At 39.9% G+C, this 16,232-nt stretch overlaps 2 protein-coding genes across 4 annotated transcripts; both read right to left on the minus strand.

Moving 5' to 3' along the window:
• Positions 1-151: 151 nt before the first annotated feature.
• LOC117272051 (putative flap endonuclease 1 homolog) lies at positions 152-7,549 on the minus strand. 2 transcript variants are annotated; one of them, XM_033650766.2, is made up of 11 exons: positions 7,267-7,548; positions 5,488-5,554; positions 4,957-5,059; positions 4,615-4,669; positions 4,446-4,507; positions 4,216-4,352; positions 3,022-3,082; positions 2,770-2,901; positions 2,524-2,669; positions 2,286-2,430; positions 152-1,043 (listed from the first exon to the last, which is right to left on the minus strand). In XM_033650766.2, exons 1-11 carry the CDS (start codon positions 7,346-7,348, stop codon positions 987-989), a joined length of 1,047 nt encoding a protein of 348 aa, XP_033506657.2. In that variant the 5' UTR covers positions 7,349-7,548; the 3' UTR covers positions 152-986. The 2 variants fall into 2 exon arrangements, with proteins under 2 accessions (XP_033506657.2, XP_033506658.2); XM_033650767.2 differs by lacking the exons at positions 4,446-4,507; positions 4,615-4,669 and having other exon boundaries at positions 7,267-7,549.
• A 71-nt stretch (positions 7,550-7,620) lies between these two features.
• On the minus strand, positions 7,621-14,768 carry LOC117272530 (mitochondrial fission factor homolog A-like). Of its 2 annotated transcripts, none has more exons than XM_033651506.2 (7): positions 14,631-14,768; positions 12,721-12,942; positions 12,424-12,599; positions 11,982-12,073; positions 11,655-11,825; positions 11,162-11,237; positions 7,621-10,597 (listed from the first exon to the last, which is right to left on the minus strand). In XM_033651506.2, the coding sequence occupies exons 2-7, from the start codon at positions 12,935-12,937 to the stop codon at positions 10,466-10,468; spliced, it is 864 nt and encodes a 287-aa protein (XP_033507397.1). In that variant the 5' UTR covers positions 12,938-12,942; positions 14,631-14,768; the 3' UTR covers positions 7,621-10,465. The 2 variants fall into 2 exon arrangements, with proteins under 2 accessions (XP_033507397.1, XP_033507396.1); XM_033651505.2 differs by having other exon boundaries at positions 12,421-12,599.
• Between the last annotated feature and the right edge of the window lie 1,464 nt (positions 14,769-16,232).

Consider the following 16,232-nt stretch of genomic DNA (forward strand, 5'->3'; position numbering starts at 1 on the left):
GGAATGGTGCCTCGTGTTTTCATTGAAAGTAACACTCTTCATTTGGGAATATTTCACACAGAAATATTGAAAAAAGGTGCTGTGAAAACACACTTGCACAGTTTGCAGTGTTTGACCCAACCACACTTTCATAAGAACATCACACAAATAAACTTAAGCATCATTTTAATTAAAAACACCAACAGCATTTCTATATAACATACAAATGTAAAACATAAAGTGCCTGTATTTACAATATTTTTCAAAATAAACTCTTCTTAATAAACATCTCAGTGTCTCTTTCAGACATGACACCACTTTACTGCATGTTTTAAAATTCAAGTCTTTGGTCCCTGCCTTGGCACCCTTCAGACAACAGGTGCTCATTGAATATCTAGTGATGAGACATCCCCTGTCTCCAGTTTTGGCCTGGTGTAAGGCCTCCCTGACAGTGATAACACTGTTCTCTTTCATAGCCATCCACCGCCTGCTCCGCTTTTCTTGGTGGCTTTGCAGGAAACTGCTGGACACGCTGAAGAACTGCTCAGTGAACTGCATTGTTGCAGACATTGCTGTTAAGACAGGATCAGATTATTGTATTGTCAGTGGGGGGTAGTGCTCCCATGCAGAGACAAATGACTTTTAGTCAGTGTCTTGCGAGGCGCTTGTTTTGGCTTCTTCTGAATTTGGCGGTGGAATAAAAGTAGAAGGCACTTGGAAAAGCACAGTCTCCTCCAAATGTGAAACCATGATCCAACAAAAACTGGTGAAGTCTGTTGATTATTAGCGCTACAGAAGGTAAAATCAAAATACTTGGAACATCATTTAGTCACTGAAATGGAGTCTCTCAACAGAACAGGAATGAAGCATTAGAGCTTGAAACTCAAAATCCAAATCACAGATTTGTCTGTTAATGTCGTTTCATAATTGTTTGAGATATCTGGACTGCATTGAAAACAGCTTCCAACTTCAATGGTGGAGGCAGCAAGCAGGAGATGGTGGTGGCCTTATTTTGACTTTGGTCTCTTCCTGTTGCTGCTTAAAGGGTCTGCAACTTCCACGGGCTGGAGGAAGAAAGAGAGAACTGTTCAGACAAATCAACACACCACATTTGGAGCTACTGAAAATTAAAAGTGATTGTTTTCGTCAGGTCATAACTGACTGCTTGACTGGAGTAGAAATCATGATTGATCCAGACATTTCAAAGGTAGTTATAATAAATTTTTAAAGGAATAGTTCGCCCTTAAAATGTTATGTTGAACTTGTAAAGAAAACTGTTTTTCTCGCATGCCTCCTTGGTGAAAGAAGAATCCAAAAATGGAGAAACTTCATGTAAAGGAAGTAAGTTAAAGGAGGCTCAAAATAAATCAAAATATCTGTTTAAAAACTCTCACACAACTCATGCAGTATAATCCAAGTCTGATTTATCCAGTCGTATGCTCAGTATCTCCCAAACAGACAGCCTTTTCCGACGGGGAACTGAATGGGAAGTGTAACTTATCTATGCTCTCTTCAAAGCCAGACTCCATCCACAAAAACAGTAATTTAACCTCTTTATTCTTTATTCAGATCCCCATTAGCTTCCACAAGGTAGTTGCTAGTCTTCCTGGGGTCCAATCACAAAACAACATTAAATATAAATTAATTTGAAATCACACAGTATCAATGAGACGATAACATTCAACATCAGTCCAAAATTAAGACAAAAAAAGGAGTAAAAGAGCAAAATTGTCACAAACTCACTGTACCAAATAAAAAAATAAAATAACATTAACAAAAATGTTTCAGAACAGAACTGCCATAACCAAATTTTCACGTGATTCATCAATTTTAGTGTTATTTTAAGTGCCAAACACTTGATTTCCTGCATTGTGGTCAATGTTTTTGCACCAAGTTATGCATTTTCTGCACCTGATCGAGGCAGCGGTACACCAGCAGCTCCTGTGAGGTAAAATAACTGTTTTGGATAACAGATTTTTGAACTGGATAAATGAGACTTGGATTGTACTTCATGAGTTGTGTAAGACTTCTTGAACAGATATTTTGATACAGTTTTGCTGTTGTTAAACACAGACCCCTATAATTTCAATTTTTCAAGAATTTTCTCAGTTTTCTGATTCTTGATTCACCTTAGGCGAGAAAACTGACATTTTCTTTATGAATTCAACGAAACACAGGGTGAGTTATTGCTATACAAATGATCATTATTGCTTTCCTCTAATTAATCGAGCTCTGAATCATTGTAATAAGCTTTAAATATGCCATAAACTGAAATATATTTTTGTGGATGATTGTGTTATGCTCACCCGCTCCCTCTTCCTAGTAACTCTAAAGAAGTCCTCCATGCGAGTCTGCCTGCTGTGTCCTGCTGCTCTCTCCTTTTCCCTCTCCTCCCGTTTACCTTCCCGCATCTGACGGAACTTCTCCATCCGACGACGGATTCTGTCCTCCCTAAAACCATATCAGCATGTACACAGTTAAAACTGTCTCTGAAAGAGACAGAGGAGCATGTGAAATGTGAAAGCTGAAGCAAAAACTACACACTTAACGTATGTGGCGCGACAGAAGAACCCGACCAGGGCTTCCTCATCTGGCTCAGTCCAGGTGAGTTCAGGAGCTACTGTCTGCGGTGCATCCAAGAATATCGTCCGTGCTTCTTTGTACTTCCAGAAATGTGGCACAGGGTGGGTCTGAGGGGCAGCAGATACGAGGGTGTTATCAGATCTTACACTTTTTTGTAAAGCAACATACGGAGTGAAGACCAAAGACCACTGGTTGTCCATTTAGTACCTCTCTGTTGACATGCAGAACCACGTTCTCAATAGTGCGATGCTTCTGGATCAGTGTCAGAGCTCTCTTAGGACCCAAACCTGCTATCTTGTCACAGTAGTCACAGCCCAGCAAAATACACAGGTCGACAAACTGGTGGAAGGAAATGGCAAAAGAAGGAAAGTTCGAGATATTATTTGCACGAAGTGATATCACAAATACCAACTGAAATATTCAGTACTTTCAAAGACAATGTTAGAGTTTCAGTCTCACCTCCTTGTGACTAATTTGGAGTCTCTCTAGCAGCTTGGGTAAAGAATATTCAATGACTTCACTGTGAAGAAAAAGAGATTATATCAGTTCACAAACCTTCCAGTCCCTCCTTTATTTAAAGTGATCATTTGGATTGTTGTAAATAAAGTAACATGAGGAAATCACTGGTAGTGGTATCAGTGCAACATGACTTGAGGCTACAAATCCCGTAACTGGAGATCTGTCAGCCAGCCAGTTGCTTGTCAGACAGGAATTAGACAGCCACAGAAACATTTTAAGCAACAGCACAACATGAAAAAAAGATGCAACTATCAACAACAGAAGAAAACATGTTTGGTGTATTTCCAGGTTTTGACCTCACTCCAGGTGAAGCTCATTTGCAAAGTGATTTCCCTGGTAACATATAATGGCCTGCATGCAGCTAATTTCTGTCCAACAGGTCACTGCTGTTGTGACCTGCTAGATATAATAAGAAGCTTATAGTTAGTCTTCTTTTGAGAGTTTACTGTGGCTTAAATTATCTCTGTCAGCTCGGCCCAGTTTGCTGCTGCTCATTTTTATCTGGAGAGTCACCAGCTGACAGGATGATGTTTGACCACAGATTTCACAGCCTCGGGTGGTGCCAATGCATCAGTATTATCACAGATGAGCAATTTAAAGGACAGTTCACCCCTATTTCTCTCTACTAACTAAACCCACCAGCTGTATCACTGCTCAGAGGAGAGGCTAGTGACAGCGTGAGATGTAAACATTAATGGTGTCCTTCTCTGCCAAGCTGTAACGTTAGCTAGCTCAGTGGTGCTAGGTGAGCTAGCAGCAGATGCATGCTTCCTTCTGCGCAGTGAGACACTTGGCAGGTGTAGTTCAGTAGAAAGAAAATAGTTCCCACGTGAAACTGCTCACAACAAGGTCTGTGGATTATCTTGAGTAACCAGGTCTTGATTCTTGGAAAGAGACATTGCTGTTGAGTTTATCAAATGTATTTTTGGCGCTTTGAGCACCACAAGCTGAGTGCCATGTAGTTCCATTATATTGGAGAGAAGGCAGACATCTCTACGGCTGATATCTACAACCTCTTCTTAAGAGTATTTAAATGCACCAGCCCCAGAAAACTATAGAAGAAGAGAGTAAAACATAACATAAGAAAACTCCAGCACAATCCTTACAGCAACACATAAATTGCAATATTCTTACCTGTCCTTCTTGGCGTTCAGCTGGCAAATGAGAATACTGGCTCCAAACGGCAGTGTGTCCATGTCCTCTGATGACACGGCGTCCACAGTTCCGTCTCTCACCAGGTGGGCGCACATGGCCTCAGCATCCCCTGGAGCCTGGAGCATAAGACAGAGAGAAAGAAAGGGGGATCAAAATGAAAATGCAGGAAGTGAATGTTCGATATGAACAAAAAACAAACAAACTTGGACCTGGATGACAGGTACACCCAGAAGCTTCAGGAGCTGGAGACAATCTTTGGTCTGGGATGATGCTGCAAGGAGCACAAAAGAGTTCACTTCAGAAGACTTGACGTTCAAATATTTCTCCTGAATGTATAACTTCAAAACCTGTGCCTGTTATCAATCTGTGTAGATGTACCTATGCCTGTGCGGTTGTGAGACTTCCAACCAGCTGCCTCAGCTCGCTTCTCAAGCTGCAGGTAAAACAGGAGCTTCAGTTAGCATGTGTGGGAGTCATCTGCATCACACTACAAGTGTTAGATGTCTTTATCGTATTCCACTGGCTCATTGAATTCCCTTTCACATCCTTGTTTAAGATATTTCCTTCAGTCAACACATGTAAGGAGAGCAGTTCTACCATCATTAAGAACACATGGGGGAAGCAGTCAGATAAGTCTCCCTGACCTGTGACTGTCGCACACACACCAGGAGGGTATGTTCGGTGTCAAGTTGAGTCAAAAGATACAGAGGTGTCACTTACAACAGCTGTCTTTTCCCCAGGAGGCTTCCCGTCAAACACAAAGACAGGCTTAATGTCATGTTCCAGGAAGGTGAGTGTGCGGAAGAAGAGACCTGTCAGGGGGCTGCGGAGAAGAAATAGGAGGACATTACACACAAATACTCTGGCCAAAGGATTGAAACCCTTGTAAACATATCATTTGTAACTGAACTTTATGGCTGTAGTGGGTGTAGTGATTGTAATATTTTTGCTCATATGCAAATAAGATGATAAAGATATTAGAAACACTGTCAAATATAACTCAGTCCAATGCACCACCAACACAAAGTCCAGCCTCATTAGTCAACAGAAGTTATTGCAGGTTATTACATTGGACTGCCGCATTTTACTGGTGTTCCTTATTTTCTGGACATTGACTGAACTGGGTTGGAAATGGGGAATCAATATATGTAATACGCTGGTCGGAAAAAAAGAGGAGCACATGAGAAAAAAAATATACTGTTGCTCCACTTCAGCGAAACAGATCAGATCATCAGTCATTGAGGAGCTCACCTTAGTGAAGGCGTCGCTGCACGGAACTGGTTCACAACAATAGAGGTATCCAGTGCGATCACTTTTCCTGTGGGGTGTAACAGAGCACCGGCATCATCAGCACCATATGATACAATTTCCATGCAGATAATTTTTTTTGTTGTAAAAGTAATACAAAAAAAGTCAATAGCATCTATAACAAAATTGTGCATTTATTCTAGAACTTTAAGTCAATTATTGTATAACTATAATTGTTAAATTAAATTAATGATTTAGTATATGGACACTGGGTTAAGGATGTTATGCATCATTTAACACTGGAGAAAATCTGTTGTTTTATTAAAGGATCAACTGCACGCTTCTTTCTCACGTGGCAACCATTTTTAAGCTGAAAAATTGTAATGAAATGCGCTACACTCCTCTACTTGTGTCACACAAGTTAATTTATTTGTCGTCATTTTTCCTTCCCTTTTTTTCCAATTTGCTTATTTCTTGTTCTTGTGTATTGGATTTACTTTCACTGGTCTGGCTTTCTCTGTTTGTTCCTGGGTTTGTGGGTGGGTGGGTCTTTTATTTTGTACTTGTTGGTGTTATGTTCGTTTGTTGATGCTCTGTGCATCTTAATGAATTATTAATAAAAATACCTTGTTGATGATTGGTGGGTAATATGTATGTGTATTTAACCCTTTGACACCTGAGCAAACAGCAAATTGGCTTAATTTCTCTTAAAAACATGGAAAGAATGCAATGAGCAACGAAAGAAAAAAATGACCCCAACAAAAAGCAAGAAACTAGTGAAGAGAGAAAACAAAAACAAGAATATTAGTTTAAAAAAAAGAAAGAAAGTAAGAAATAATGGATGAAATAAAGTTAAAATGACCTGGAGAGAGTGCTGAAAATTCTAATAAAAAATATTATCAAAGTAATAGAAAATATTATAATAATAATAATAATAACAACATTATTATACAAATAAATATATAGAGAGAGAATATATAGAGGATATTTATAATATTATAAAATTATAATAAATCTGTAATAATAATAATAATAATTATTATTATTAAAAGTTTCTTCCCTAGCTTTTTCTCATTTTCCATAATTTTTAAATCTCTATTTTTCTTTTTTTGCAATTTTTCCCCCATGTTTTTTTTTTTTTTTTTTTTGGTTAAAGAAACCAAATTGGTCAAAGCTCAAGGGTTTAAATACTTGCGAAAGGTGTCTGAAAGCAGCACAAGAAAACTGTTGCTCCAGATTTTTAATGTTCAAAGGTACAAAAGCAGCAGTAAACACAGATGGTTAGACCAGTTAATACACACTGTCACTGAACACTTGTTACAGGTTACTAACACAGATATCCATCAGTGAATACTTGTGGTTAGTTTTAATGCTTTAGCAGTGGTGCTATTCATATTAATTTACTTGAGTACAAGTAGTAATACAGCAGGGTGATTACTAGTTGTAGACCTATTGTTATAGTCAAATACTAATGTACACAATAAGCATGGTCAGGAAAATTAGTAGCAAAGTACTCATTATGCAGAATGGCTTTTATCAATATCTTAATATTACGCAAAATTTTAAAAATCTGACTGAAATAATTCAGCAAACGTTAGTGTTACTTTTAAAGATGCTTGACATGTAGTGTTAGAAACAGTTGACGTCAAAGTTAGCTAAGCTAACTAGCAGTCAGGTGACTGTATGCTAACGTTAGCTGTTAGCATTCGCTGTTTATTATGACACAGACTGACCGTGCTCGTGAAACAAATAGATTGATGTAAAGATCAGGGATGTTATTACCTGTGTAGTCACTGATGTCCTTATGAAATATAGCACCAGGAGCATGGAGTCGGATCAGATCTGCCAGTTTGGTGATCCCCATTGTGTCACCATCAGGTTTCCAGCACCACTGTTCCTCTGTTTACTTCCGGTATTAGACGAGCCACAAACTACTCCATTCTGGTTTGATCCAAATTAGCGTTAACTGTCATGTGATGAGGATCTCTGTTCGTACAACTGGACTTGAGCTGTAGTTAAATGATATCGCTCTAAGATGATGCCCAGTTAAAATTCCTGAAACATCTTCCTGCTGCTGCACACCTGCTAACACACCAGCAGGGTTCAGCATTGCACACAAACAGCCTGGCTCTGGAGGAAATTCACATCTGTCATTTATTACAGCAAAAAAATATTAACAAACAATGAATGTATTCATATATTACAAAGAAATTAAGATATATTAACTTAAACTCCAGCTTTAAGGATTAAATTCAGTGCTTAACAGAAAAAAATGGTAACTGCAACATGTTGATGCCGCTGTGATATGTGATGAATACACCTCCATTAATTACATTATTTAAAATAATGACATCAATATTTTATATACATATCCATCTATAATGATCATACAGATAGTAGCTCTAGGATGTATACCACAGTGCATGATGAATAAAAGCACACAGTCCATGCTTTTAGTCTTGTAGGTAGCTTAGTGGAAAACATGAGTGGTCAGATTCTCTGGAAAAATGAGCTAACTGTAGAAACAGCATGGGAAACATTATCACTGCACAGATTATACCCTTAGTAGCCTAACCTTAGTTTTGTTGACACTTCATCCAGCTTTTAACGTAATCAATAGGCATGTGACTGCCAAAGAGGTAAAAAAACATGAAGGACAAACTACAGCTTTTACAACAATAGGCTATTCAAGTACCGTATACAACTGTTTTGGGGTAATGCTCAAGCGAAAACAGGGCATTCAGGGTAAATGTTATGGCATCTCCAGATTTACTCATCTTACTTTGACACTTTAAGAATGATGGTTTTTGACAAAACTGACGAACCTCAATGTCAAACAGACAAGTCAGTTCTGAGGCTTGGTCCTGTAACAATAGTCCCAGCTCGGGGTTTGGTTCCCAAAACATTTGTTGCGTAAGTAAATCCTTGTCTCCCCTCAAATCAGTCTTCTCCTTAAGCTAAAAAGTCACATTTACAAATCTTGTTTACTCTCAAAAAGATGAATAAGCATCCGTGTAACATCTGCTGTTGCTGTGCAATGGATTTATCAAGCTTTAAAGGTGCAATCAGTAATATTTTCCAGTATAACCAGAGTATATCAGAAAGGGTTTGCAGTTCTTGCCAATTTCACATTATCTGTGTCACGTTCGGTTTCTCTTGAACACAGGTGAACATCAGTGCAGCATTAGAGACGTGGAGAAAGCCTCAGACTCAAACTTAAAGGTTAAGTGTGTAATATTTAAGGGGATTTAGTGGCGTCTCACAGTGAGGATTGCAGATTGCAACCAGCTTAAACTTCTCCCAGCTAAAATTCCTTCAGTGTTCATTGTTCAGAAGGCTTTTTACTACAAGCCAAATTATCTGGAGAGGTCTCCTCCCCTTCAAAACAAATGGACCCAGTGATTTAAACCAGTAAAAACACAGAATAAAGCAGTTTCACATTACAAAGATATAGCTGACACTTTTTTTTCTGATCCAGACATTCAGGAGATTTTTATCAGGAGCCAAATTATCCGCAGAGGCCTGCTCTTCTCCAAAATACACCGACCAGGGATCTCATTTATGAAACGGTGCATAGGATCCACACTAAAAATGTATGCACAAACAAAAGCCAAACAGTATTCAACAGTTCCGACTGTAAGGCTTCCACCTCATCATCTGCATTGCCAATTTCCCATCTCCAAAATGTTTGTAAGCATGGGTCAAAGTTTCTCTCATCAATCTGTTTCTATAGATCAGAACTTTTGCGTGGGAAGTGGCATACACTTGTTTCAGGCCTCTTTGTGCGCATACATGTTTATAAATGAGATCCCAGGTGATTTAAACCGGTAAAAACACTGAATAAGGGCTGTGTCCACACCCAGTGTCTTTTTTCAGAGTGCTCTGCCTTTTTTTTGCAGCCACTCCAAGCACCTCTAGTTGAAAATCTCTGACCTCTTCAAAAAGGTACGGGTGACATGACATCACTGCTGCTTCTTTAGCTAGGCTGCCGTTGCCTACTGTCACAAGAAAGACAGAAAAGCTTGTTTTTTGGGAGCAGATCAGCTGGCGGACTCTGGATGTTGCTGGTGGTGAGCGTTGTGCTTTTATCACCATTTGCTTTGTAAGCTCGTTGTTGACTGTGTAGTCAATCCTGTTAATGTAGCATTATGTTAGCTACCTAGCTAATGTTAGTGTCAAGATATTGCTGTCATAAAAACATACCCATAACCCAGTGCTTTTTTATGAAGCACTGGGACAAAGCGTTCCCCAGCGACCTGCCACTGCTATTCTGCTGAAGACAAACACTACGTGGACAGACGCCCTAAAGCAGTTTCATGTTATCCAAAAGGGTCATTCTATGACAATGAAAACCCAAACTGACTATACACTTCAGAAAACATACTTATTATATAATATTTCTGCCAAAATATCCCCCTAAATCCTACACACTGGACCTTTAAACGCTGATTTAGAGTTGACATTTTATTTGTTGGACAGCAGCCTATATTGTAGCTAGTTTTACCTAAATGAGGTAACCTCTGTTTGCTGTTGCTGCAACATGGCAGACCTCGGCTCGCCACATCAAAGCAGTTGCAAACATTTTGCAAACATCCACCTGTAGAGTCATTGTGCTTTGTCTTGCTAGTTGTTGAATGGAACACACAGATGAATCTTTGAATGTGAGATACTCTAAATTTCTAGTGGTGTTGTACCCCACAAAAGCAAGTTGATGGTCAGATTTTAAGGTGTGAATACCAGCCAGTGTGAAATTTAGCAACATTTGGTTGCTTCAAGTTTTATCTCTACAGTGCTTAGTTTGAAATTGTATGTCTAATCCTACTGTAGGATTTGCTATAGAGTCTCAGAACACTGTGGTGGACATTTGCCAGTGCTGTTGTTGTTTTCTGTGGCTGCAAAGACTTGTATTGTATTTTAATGGTTGCACCTTTAACAAGGACTTGCTTTGGCTTCCAGTGTTTTGGGAGACGCTTGTCAAATCTTAGCGACGGAACCAGATCCAGGTGTTAATAAGCCAGAATGCCACCGTAGCAGAGTACAGGATCACCTCTCGCTTGGAACGTTCTTTGTTTTCCTCCTCCAGCAGCTGCAGGCGCCGGTTCAGCTTCACAATCTGAATGGGCACAAAAACATTTTCTCTCAACTTTCAAAAGGTGAGGTATGTACAGTAGGATTACCACTATCTGGTTTTCAATTTAAGTTTTAAGTATGCAAGACAATGTCAAAAGCAGCTGTACATTGCTTATCTCCCATAGTGGTACTCCTGCCTACTTCTCCAAACTGGGGGCATGCCAACAGTGTACAACAAGTGTCTGTAACTTACTGTGGATGAGTATCTCATACAACCCCTCTTCAAGAGACCATATACAACCATATACAATTAACAACAGACATAAATTTGTTTTTGTTTGTTTACATGTATCTCAAAATGCCAGTTGCATCTAATCACTGGCTGCGTGCTGCTCTGCCAGCATCCTTTGTAAACAGCCTGATATGTGATACATAAGCTTGTTGTGTCAGCATGCCTTCACTGCATCCTGTCAGCTGAAAACTGTAAACCTACAAACAGGAGAAAACACTCGCAACAGGCACAATATACACACCCAAAGCAGCGGAGAAGAATTAGAATCACTTTTCAGCGACATAGGCAGTCACTTAGGCGTGTGAGGCATATTACCTGTCGTCGTAGTGATGAAGCGTCCACCAAGCCAGACTCATCAGGGTTTATTTCCAGGGCCAGGTCCAGGTGTGTCCTGTGGACATCAACACATCTCAATTTAGAGAAATGACAACAGTGCTGAAAACCAGTCCAGCTCAAAGACCGTCTGCATGGCTACAGAAAGCAGTCCTGACAGGGAGCATATTTCCACCCAAACTAGGATTTGGACAAGAGCATAATGCTGATGACAAAGACATGTGTCCCCTTCATAAACCAGACAACTTTAAGTACTGCCACTGAAACAGTGTTTCCTGCTCATATAAAGTACAGAGGGAATGATGTAAGAAAAGGCTGTGAAACAACATTACTTATTATTGACAGGAGAAAAATGAAAACAAAAGTCCTACTTTCATAAGTTTTCTCAGAAATTCACCACCATTTCTTTGTTCTAAGAAACTGTGTGAATTGAGTAACTTCCGAGAAATACAGGGACAAAGAAAAGAGAAATCACCTGCGGTGGCTTTCGTCCAGCACATCGAGGACCTGCTGGTATGCCCGCCGTGTTGTCGACTGAATATAAGAGAGGAACCCCGCAGCTGTAAACAGGTTGATGTTCGCATCCTCAGGGGAACAGAGGGGTGGGCACAACCGGACTGGGGGGGCAGAAGGGGAAGGGGTTACACTGGCAGAGAGGCAAGTGGAGAGAAACAGTGAAGAAATGAGATATTTTTAAACAAACCAAGAGTGAAATAAGAAAAGTAGATAACATTCAGAATGAAAATACAACAGTGGTGAAACAGTGTTGTAACAAATAGGTCAACTGTGGATGTGTGCTTACCTTACATCACCTCTGACAATCTGACTGCTGTGGCGGCCAGATATGTTCTCACTCGCACTGCGTTCTCTTCGAGACCGACCGTGAAAGTGGCCCTATGAATGATACAAGAATTTGAAATAATAATCTTCAAATCATCGGCTTCCCACTCCAATTTCACAGCCTTACACCTTTCTCCACCTAATCTAATAAATGCCCAAAATGTTATTGCATCAACAAACCTACAGCTGTAACTATGAGTGATAGACATAAATAAGTGCCATGTTATTTTGATACTGCGTGTTTAACTCAAGGCTGCTATCTTTATATTACTTTACAATGCACTGGATAGCATAATAACGCACCACTATTGGGATCAGTGTCATGTTCTGTAAAAAAAAATCAATTCATTTTAATGAGAAATAAAAGGGACACAGAATAGAAATCTTGATATGACTCTTATCACCTGGCTGGGATTGCTCTGTGATGTGGTAGTCTGTTCAGTTTCAAGGGAATCCAGTGGCTGTTCTGAGAGTGTGAGGACACGCGGTGGGGCCTTCATGTTCAGGAGGTCCATGGGAGGGACAGACTGAATCAGGTCCAAGTCTCGGGGACGAGAAAATTGAGCGTCTCCATCATCACCTGCGCAGGAAGTAAGGAGATGGACAGTTAAATAAACTGTGCACCTGCCTCAACTTCAGCTTTCTATGCACTGTTTTGTGTGTGTGCACCTTGTTACTGATGCCCTGTCTGCTGCCCTCACCTGCTACAATAATCCTCTCCGGCACATGCATCAGAGTTGCGTGAATGGGCAGGGGTTGCTGAAGTGGCAGAGATCCCATTTGGTTTCCTGAAGCCACCTTAAGGGTCTCTGGGATCCGCATGCGCTGGCTGATGCCCTCTGTGTACTCCAAGTCATAATGGATGCGGTTCATCTCAGCCACCTCTGCAGAGGGGGAGGTGAAAGTTGGCCCACTCATCCAGCCTGTAGACACGCCAAATGGAAGGAAATGGAAAAACACTTAAAATACACAACAGATATTTAAGCCATACTTCAGATATCACAGACATGGATGTGACACACATGGATGGATAAGTGAACCAAGGGCCCAAAGTGTCAGTGGGTCCCCTGGCCTTCCCTTGCAAAATGTTAAACTGAACACATGATGAACCAGGGGCATAAATATAGACAGTGCAGGCAGTGTGGTTGCACTGGAGTCCGTGGGGTGGAGGGGCCCAATTGCCACCTGGAAATACGCCCGTGTTCAAAGAAGAACTAACCCTTAAAAAGGCAAACCCAGCTCCATCATGGTTTTCTGTTTTTGTAAAATAGTATCCATCTATAAACACACTATATGCTTATTCTACATAAACTATACAAAAAAATCTATGTAGTCAAACTAAAAAAATCCTATTTTCTTTGGTAGTTTTTGTCATATACAGATAAATAATTATGACTGCTGGGTAATATGTATGTTGATGTTGTCCAATATCAAGTCTCTGTTTAATCATGTAACGAGACCATATGATTTACAGCAGGTAGTTTAGGTGCAAAATCACTGAAGACTGAAAAGCTGGGCACATCTGCAAGCAGCTATAACATAAAAGCGGCATGAAGACACACTGTTGGTTAAAAATATTTATGTGTCTAAAACTCTGTGTGCGTGTGTGTGCTTCATAACTAGTAACTAGGGCGTACTAGGACCCATCATATAGCATGCACTAGGGCCCATCATAACTACCTTACGCCACTGTGATGAACACATTGACATGTACCGACCAGGAAGAGACTAATGTAAATGACCACAAAGACACACAAAACAACCACAAGGAGACACAGAATGACCACAAAGAGATGCAAAATGACCACAAAGAGATACAAAACAACCACTAAGAGACACAAAATAATCACAAGAAGACAAAGTGACCACAAGGAGACACAAAATGATCACACAGAGATGCAAAACCACCACAAATGTGTGTGTGTTGCTTCTGTTTAGGAGAGGTGGTGGGGCCCTTTGCATATCTGTGCCCAGGAGCCCGCTGTGTTATAATCCGCCCATGGGGATACAGCTTCAACAATCACAACCACACTCATATCTGTTGCCCTGGATGTTTGCCATCTCTTTAATGTGAGTGCCAGTGGTCTGCCTGCAATGCCATCCTAGTTTTCTGATAATAGCTTAAAGTGGTATGAATAAACCTCATTTAAAATTATAAAAAAAATGAGAAATTAGTCCTTCCTAATTGCCTAAATTGTGAGGACTACTGCCTAAAACATGTCCTGTAGCCCGTGTTAAATGTCATGTCCCGTAGAGGAACCCACCGCCATGGTGGAGGAAAGGGGGTGTATCAGCCAAAGCTACTAAATAATAAATTAAAGATAACATTTCACGTTGTGTTGCGTGAAATTACATAACGCTGACATGAGGTGTAGCTGTTGCCGACACATGGTTTCAATGTCACTGAATGAAAATCCACGTATGACGCCATGTCTAGCATGTAGCTAATAACTAGCTAATGTCACTTGCATGTTTAGCATTAGCTAATGTTATCTTTATCACAACACGTTAGCTAAGCAGCGCGTCACAGCCGTTGACAGTCCGCAGTAACAGGCTGGCTAACCACAAATACTCATTACTTCAATTAGCTTTAGCTTCTCTGACGACTTACCGTTATGGTTTTAGCACCAGGGTTAAAATGTCATGTGTCAAAATGCTGTTCGCTGAGTAATATTAACAGCATCTACCAGGACCAACGACGAGAGACACCGACAGACACTAGCCAGTGTGTGGAGCCGTCAATAATACACCGAGTGTGTCCGCCGGGGCGGGGCCTATGGAGTTTACAGCGTCACTCTAAGCGAGCCGCAGCAGCAGGCGGCACCCGGATTAGAAAACGAGCGCACACAATTATCACCCTCAAATTAGTTGGTTCACATACAATGTTTATGTAATTGGCATAATTAATACAAAACCATACAATTCAGTTATTTAGATTTGTCTGCCACTAACACAGACGTCAATTAGTGTATTCCAGCTTTTAATTCAATACAACCATCATTACTATTTTCCTGATATTTAGACACACACAATTTCATAACACACAATGAAATCAAGAATGATCGGAAAATACTCCTTTTTTGTCATATAAAGTTTTTTTTTTACACAATTGGGACTTAGTTCTGTGTCTACAAACAAACAAAAATGGCTTCAGAAATCTAAAGGTTCACTTAAGGAAATGGTAACAATCTTGGACTTGCTTCAGCCCCATTTAAAGTTCTGTGAATACAATTTACAGTCATCAGTGTTTGATTGGCTAATGTCATATGGTGTGACAAATAAAAAGCTAAGAAAAAAGAAAGAAAGAAAGAAACATAGCTGCAACATAAGATGTAGCCTACAGTAAAAGGATTTGCTCAGACAACTCACTACTTTCCCTATCACTTGTAGTGATTTGTGTGGATATTTGTTCACTCTTTCACAGTTTAAACAATGTGCATACACATGAATCACCACCTGTACATTTATTGACAGCCAGAGTAAGATGACATCTGCTGAACCTGTGCTGAAATTTAACCTTTTGCATTTTTGGATGATGACAGTGACTTTAGGTTTGTATGAGTGACAGTAACTGCAGCCTCTAAAAGGTCTTTGTGCTTTGACTGTAATTCAGAACCACTGGTTGAGAGGGTATTTGCGGTCTCTTGAGACTTGAATAAAGAAATACACGTCACATGTTGCTATTTTGTATTTATTGTATGGCAGATTTTTAAAGACAAACCTACGGGTTTAAAGGCATAGTTTCTTTAAATAAATACCTAAATTACACCATTTATCATAGCCAGAAACTGTAATAACAGCAATTATCATTGGCATTTTAAATTTGTGACCGTCCTTGGACACATCATGTGCGATAAACACTTCTCTCATTATGGAAAAAAAGAAAAAACATAACCAAACCTGAGCTTAAAGCAGTGGTATTTCATCAAAATCACTTTATTCTACATCTCATTCAAAATTTGGCCAAAAATAAACTGATGCACTACCTAACCAGCATGCATTTTGAACTCCAGTATTTCAGCTTTAAAACATAAAAAGGTAAGTCTTAAAAACCTAATAACTAATTTATGGTGGTAGGAGGGACATACATTTCCTGCCAGTCACTCAGGGAAAGGAAAGATAGGAAGGAAGGAAAAATATTTGTAGCTTCCGGACGGACAATCGAAAATAGAATATAAATAAAGAGAAGTCCCATCCCAGCTATACCCCTCCT

This window comes from Epinephelus lanceolatus, chromosome 12 (genome assembly GCF_041903045.1).
Source record: "Epinephelus lanceolatus isolate andai-2023 chromosome 12, ASM4190304v1, whole genome shotgun sequence".
Taxonomy (NCBI): Eukaryota; Metazoa; Chordata; class Actinopteri; order Perciformes; family Serranidae; genus Epinephelus; species Epinephelus lanceolatus.

Coding starts and splice junctions, on each gene's coding strand:
- LOC117272051 (XM_033650766.2), bottom strand. CDS start 7,348: ATGGGGATCACCAAACTGGCAGATCTGATCCGACTCCATGCTCCTGGT. Junction 4,508..4,614: donor TCACAACCGCACAGGCATAG/GTACATCTACAC, acceptor TGCTCCTTGCAG/CATCATCCCAGACCAAAGAT. Junction 2,431..2,523: donor TGTCGCGCCACATACGTTAA/GTGTGTAGTTTT, acceptor ATATGGTTTTAG/GGAGGACAGAATCCGTCGTC.
- LOC117272530 (XM_033651505.2), bottom strand. CDS start 12,937: ATGAGTGGGCCAACTTTCACCTCCCCCTCTGCAGAGGTGGCTGAGATG. Junction 11,826..11,981: donor ATTGTCAGAGGTGATGTAAG/GTAAGCACACAT, acceptor CCTCTCTGCCAG/TGTAACCCCTTCCCCTTCTG. Junction 10,598..11,161: donor CTTCATCACTACGACGACAG/GTAATATGCCTC, acceptor GTGCCCATTCAG/ATTGTGAAGCTGAACCGGCG.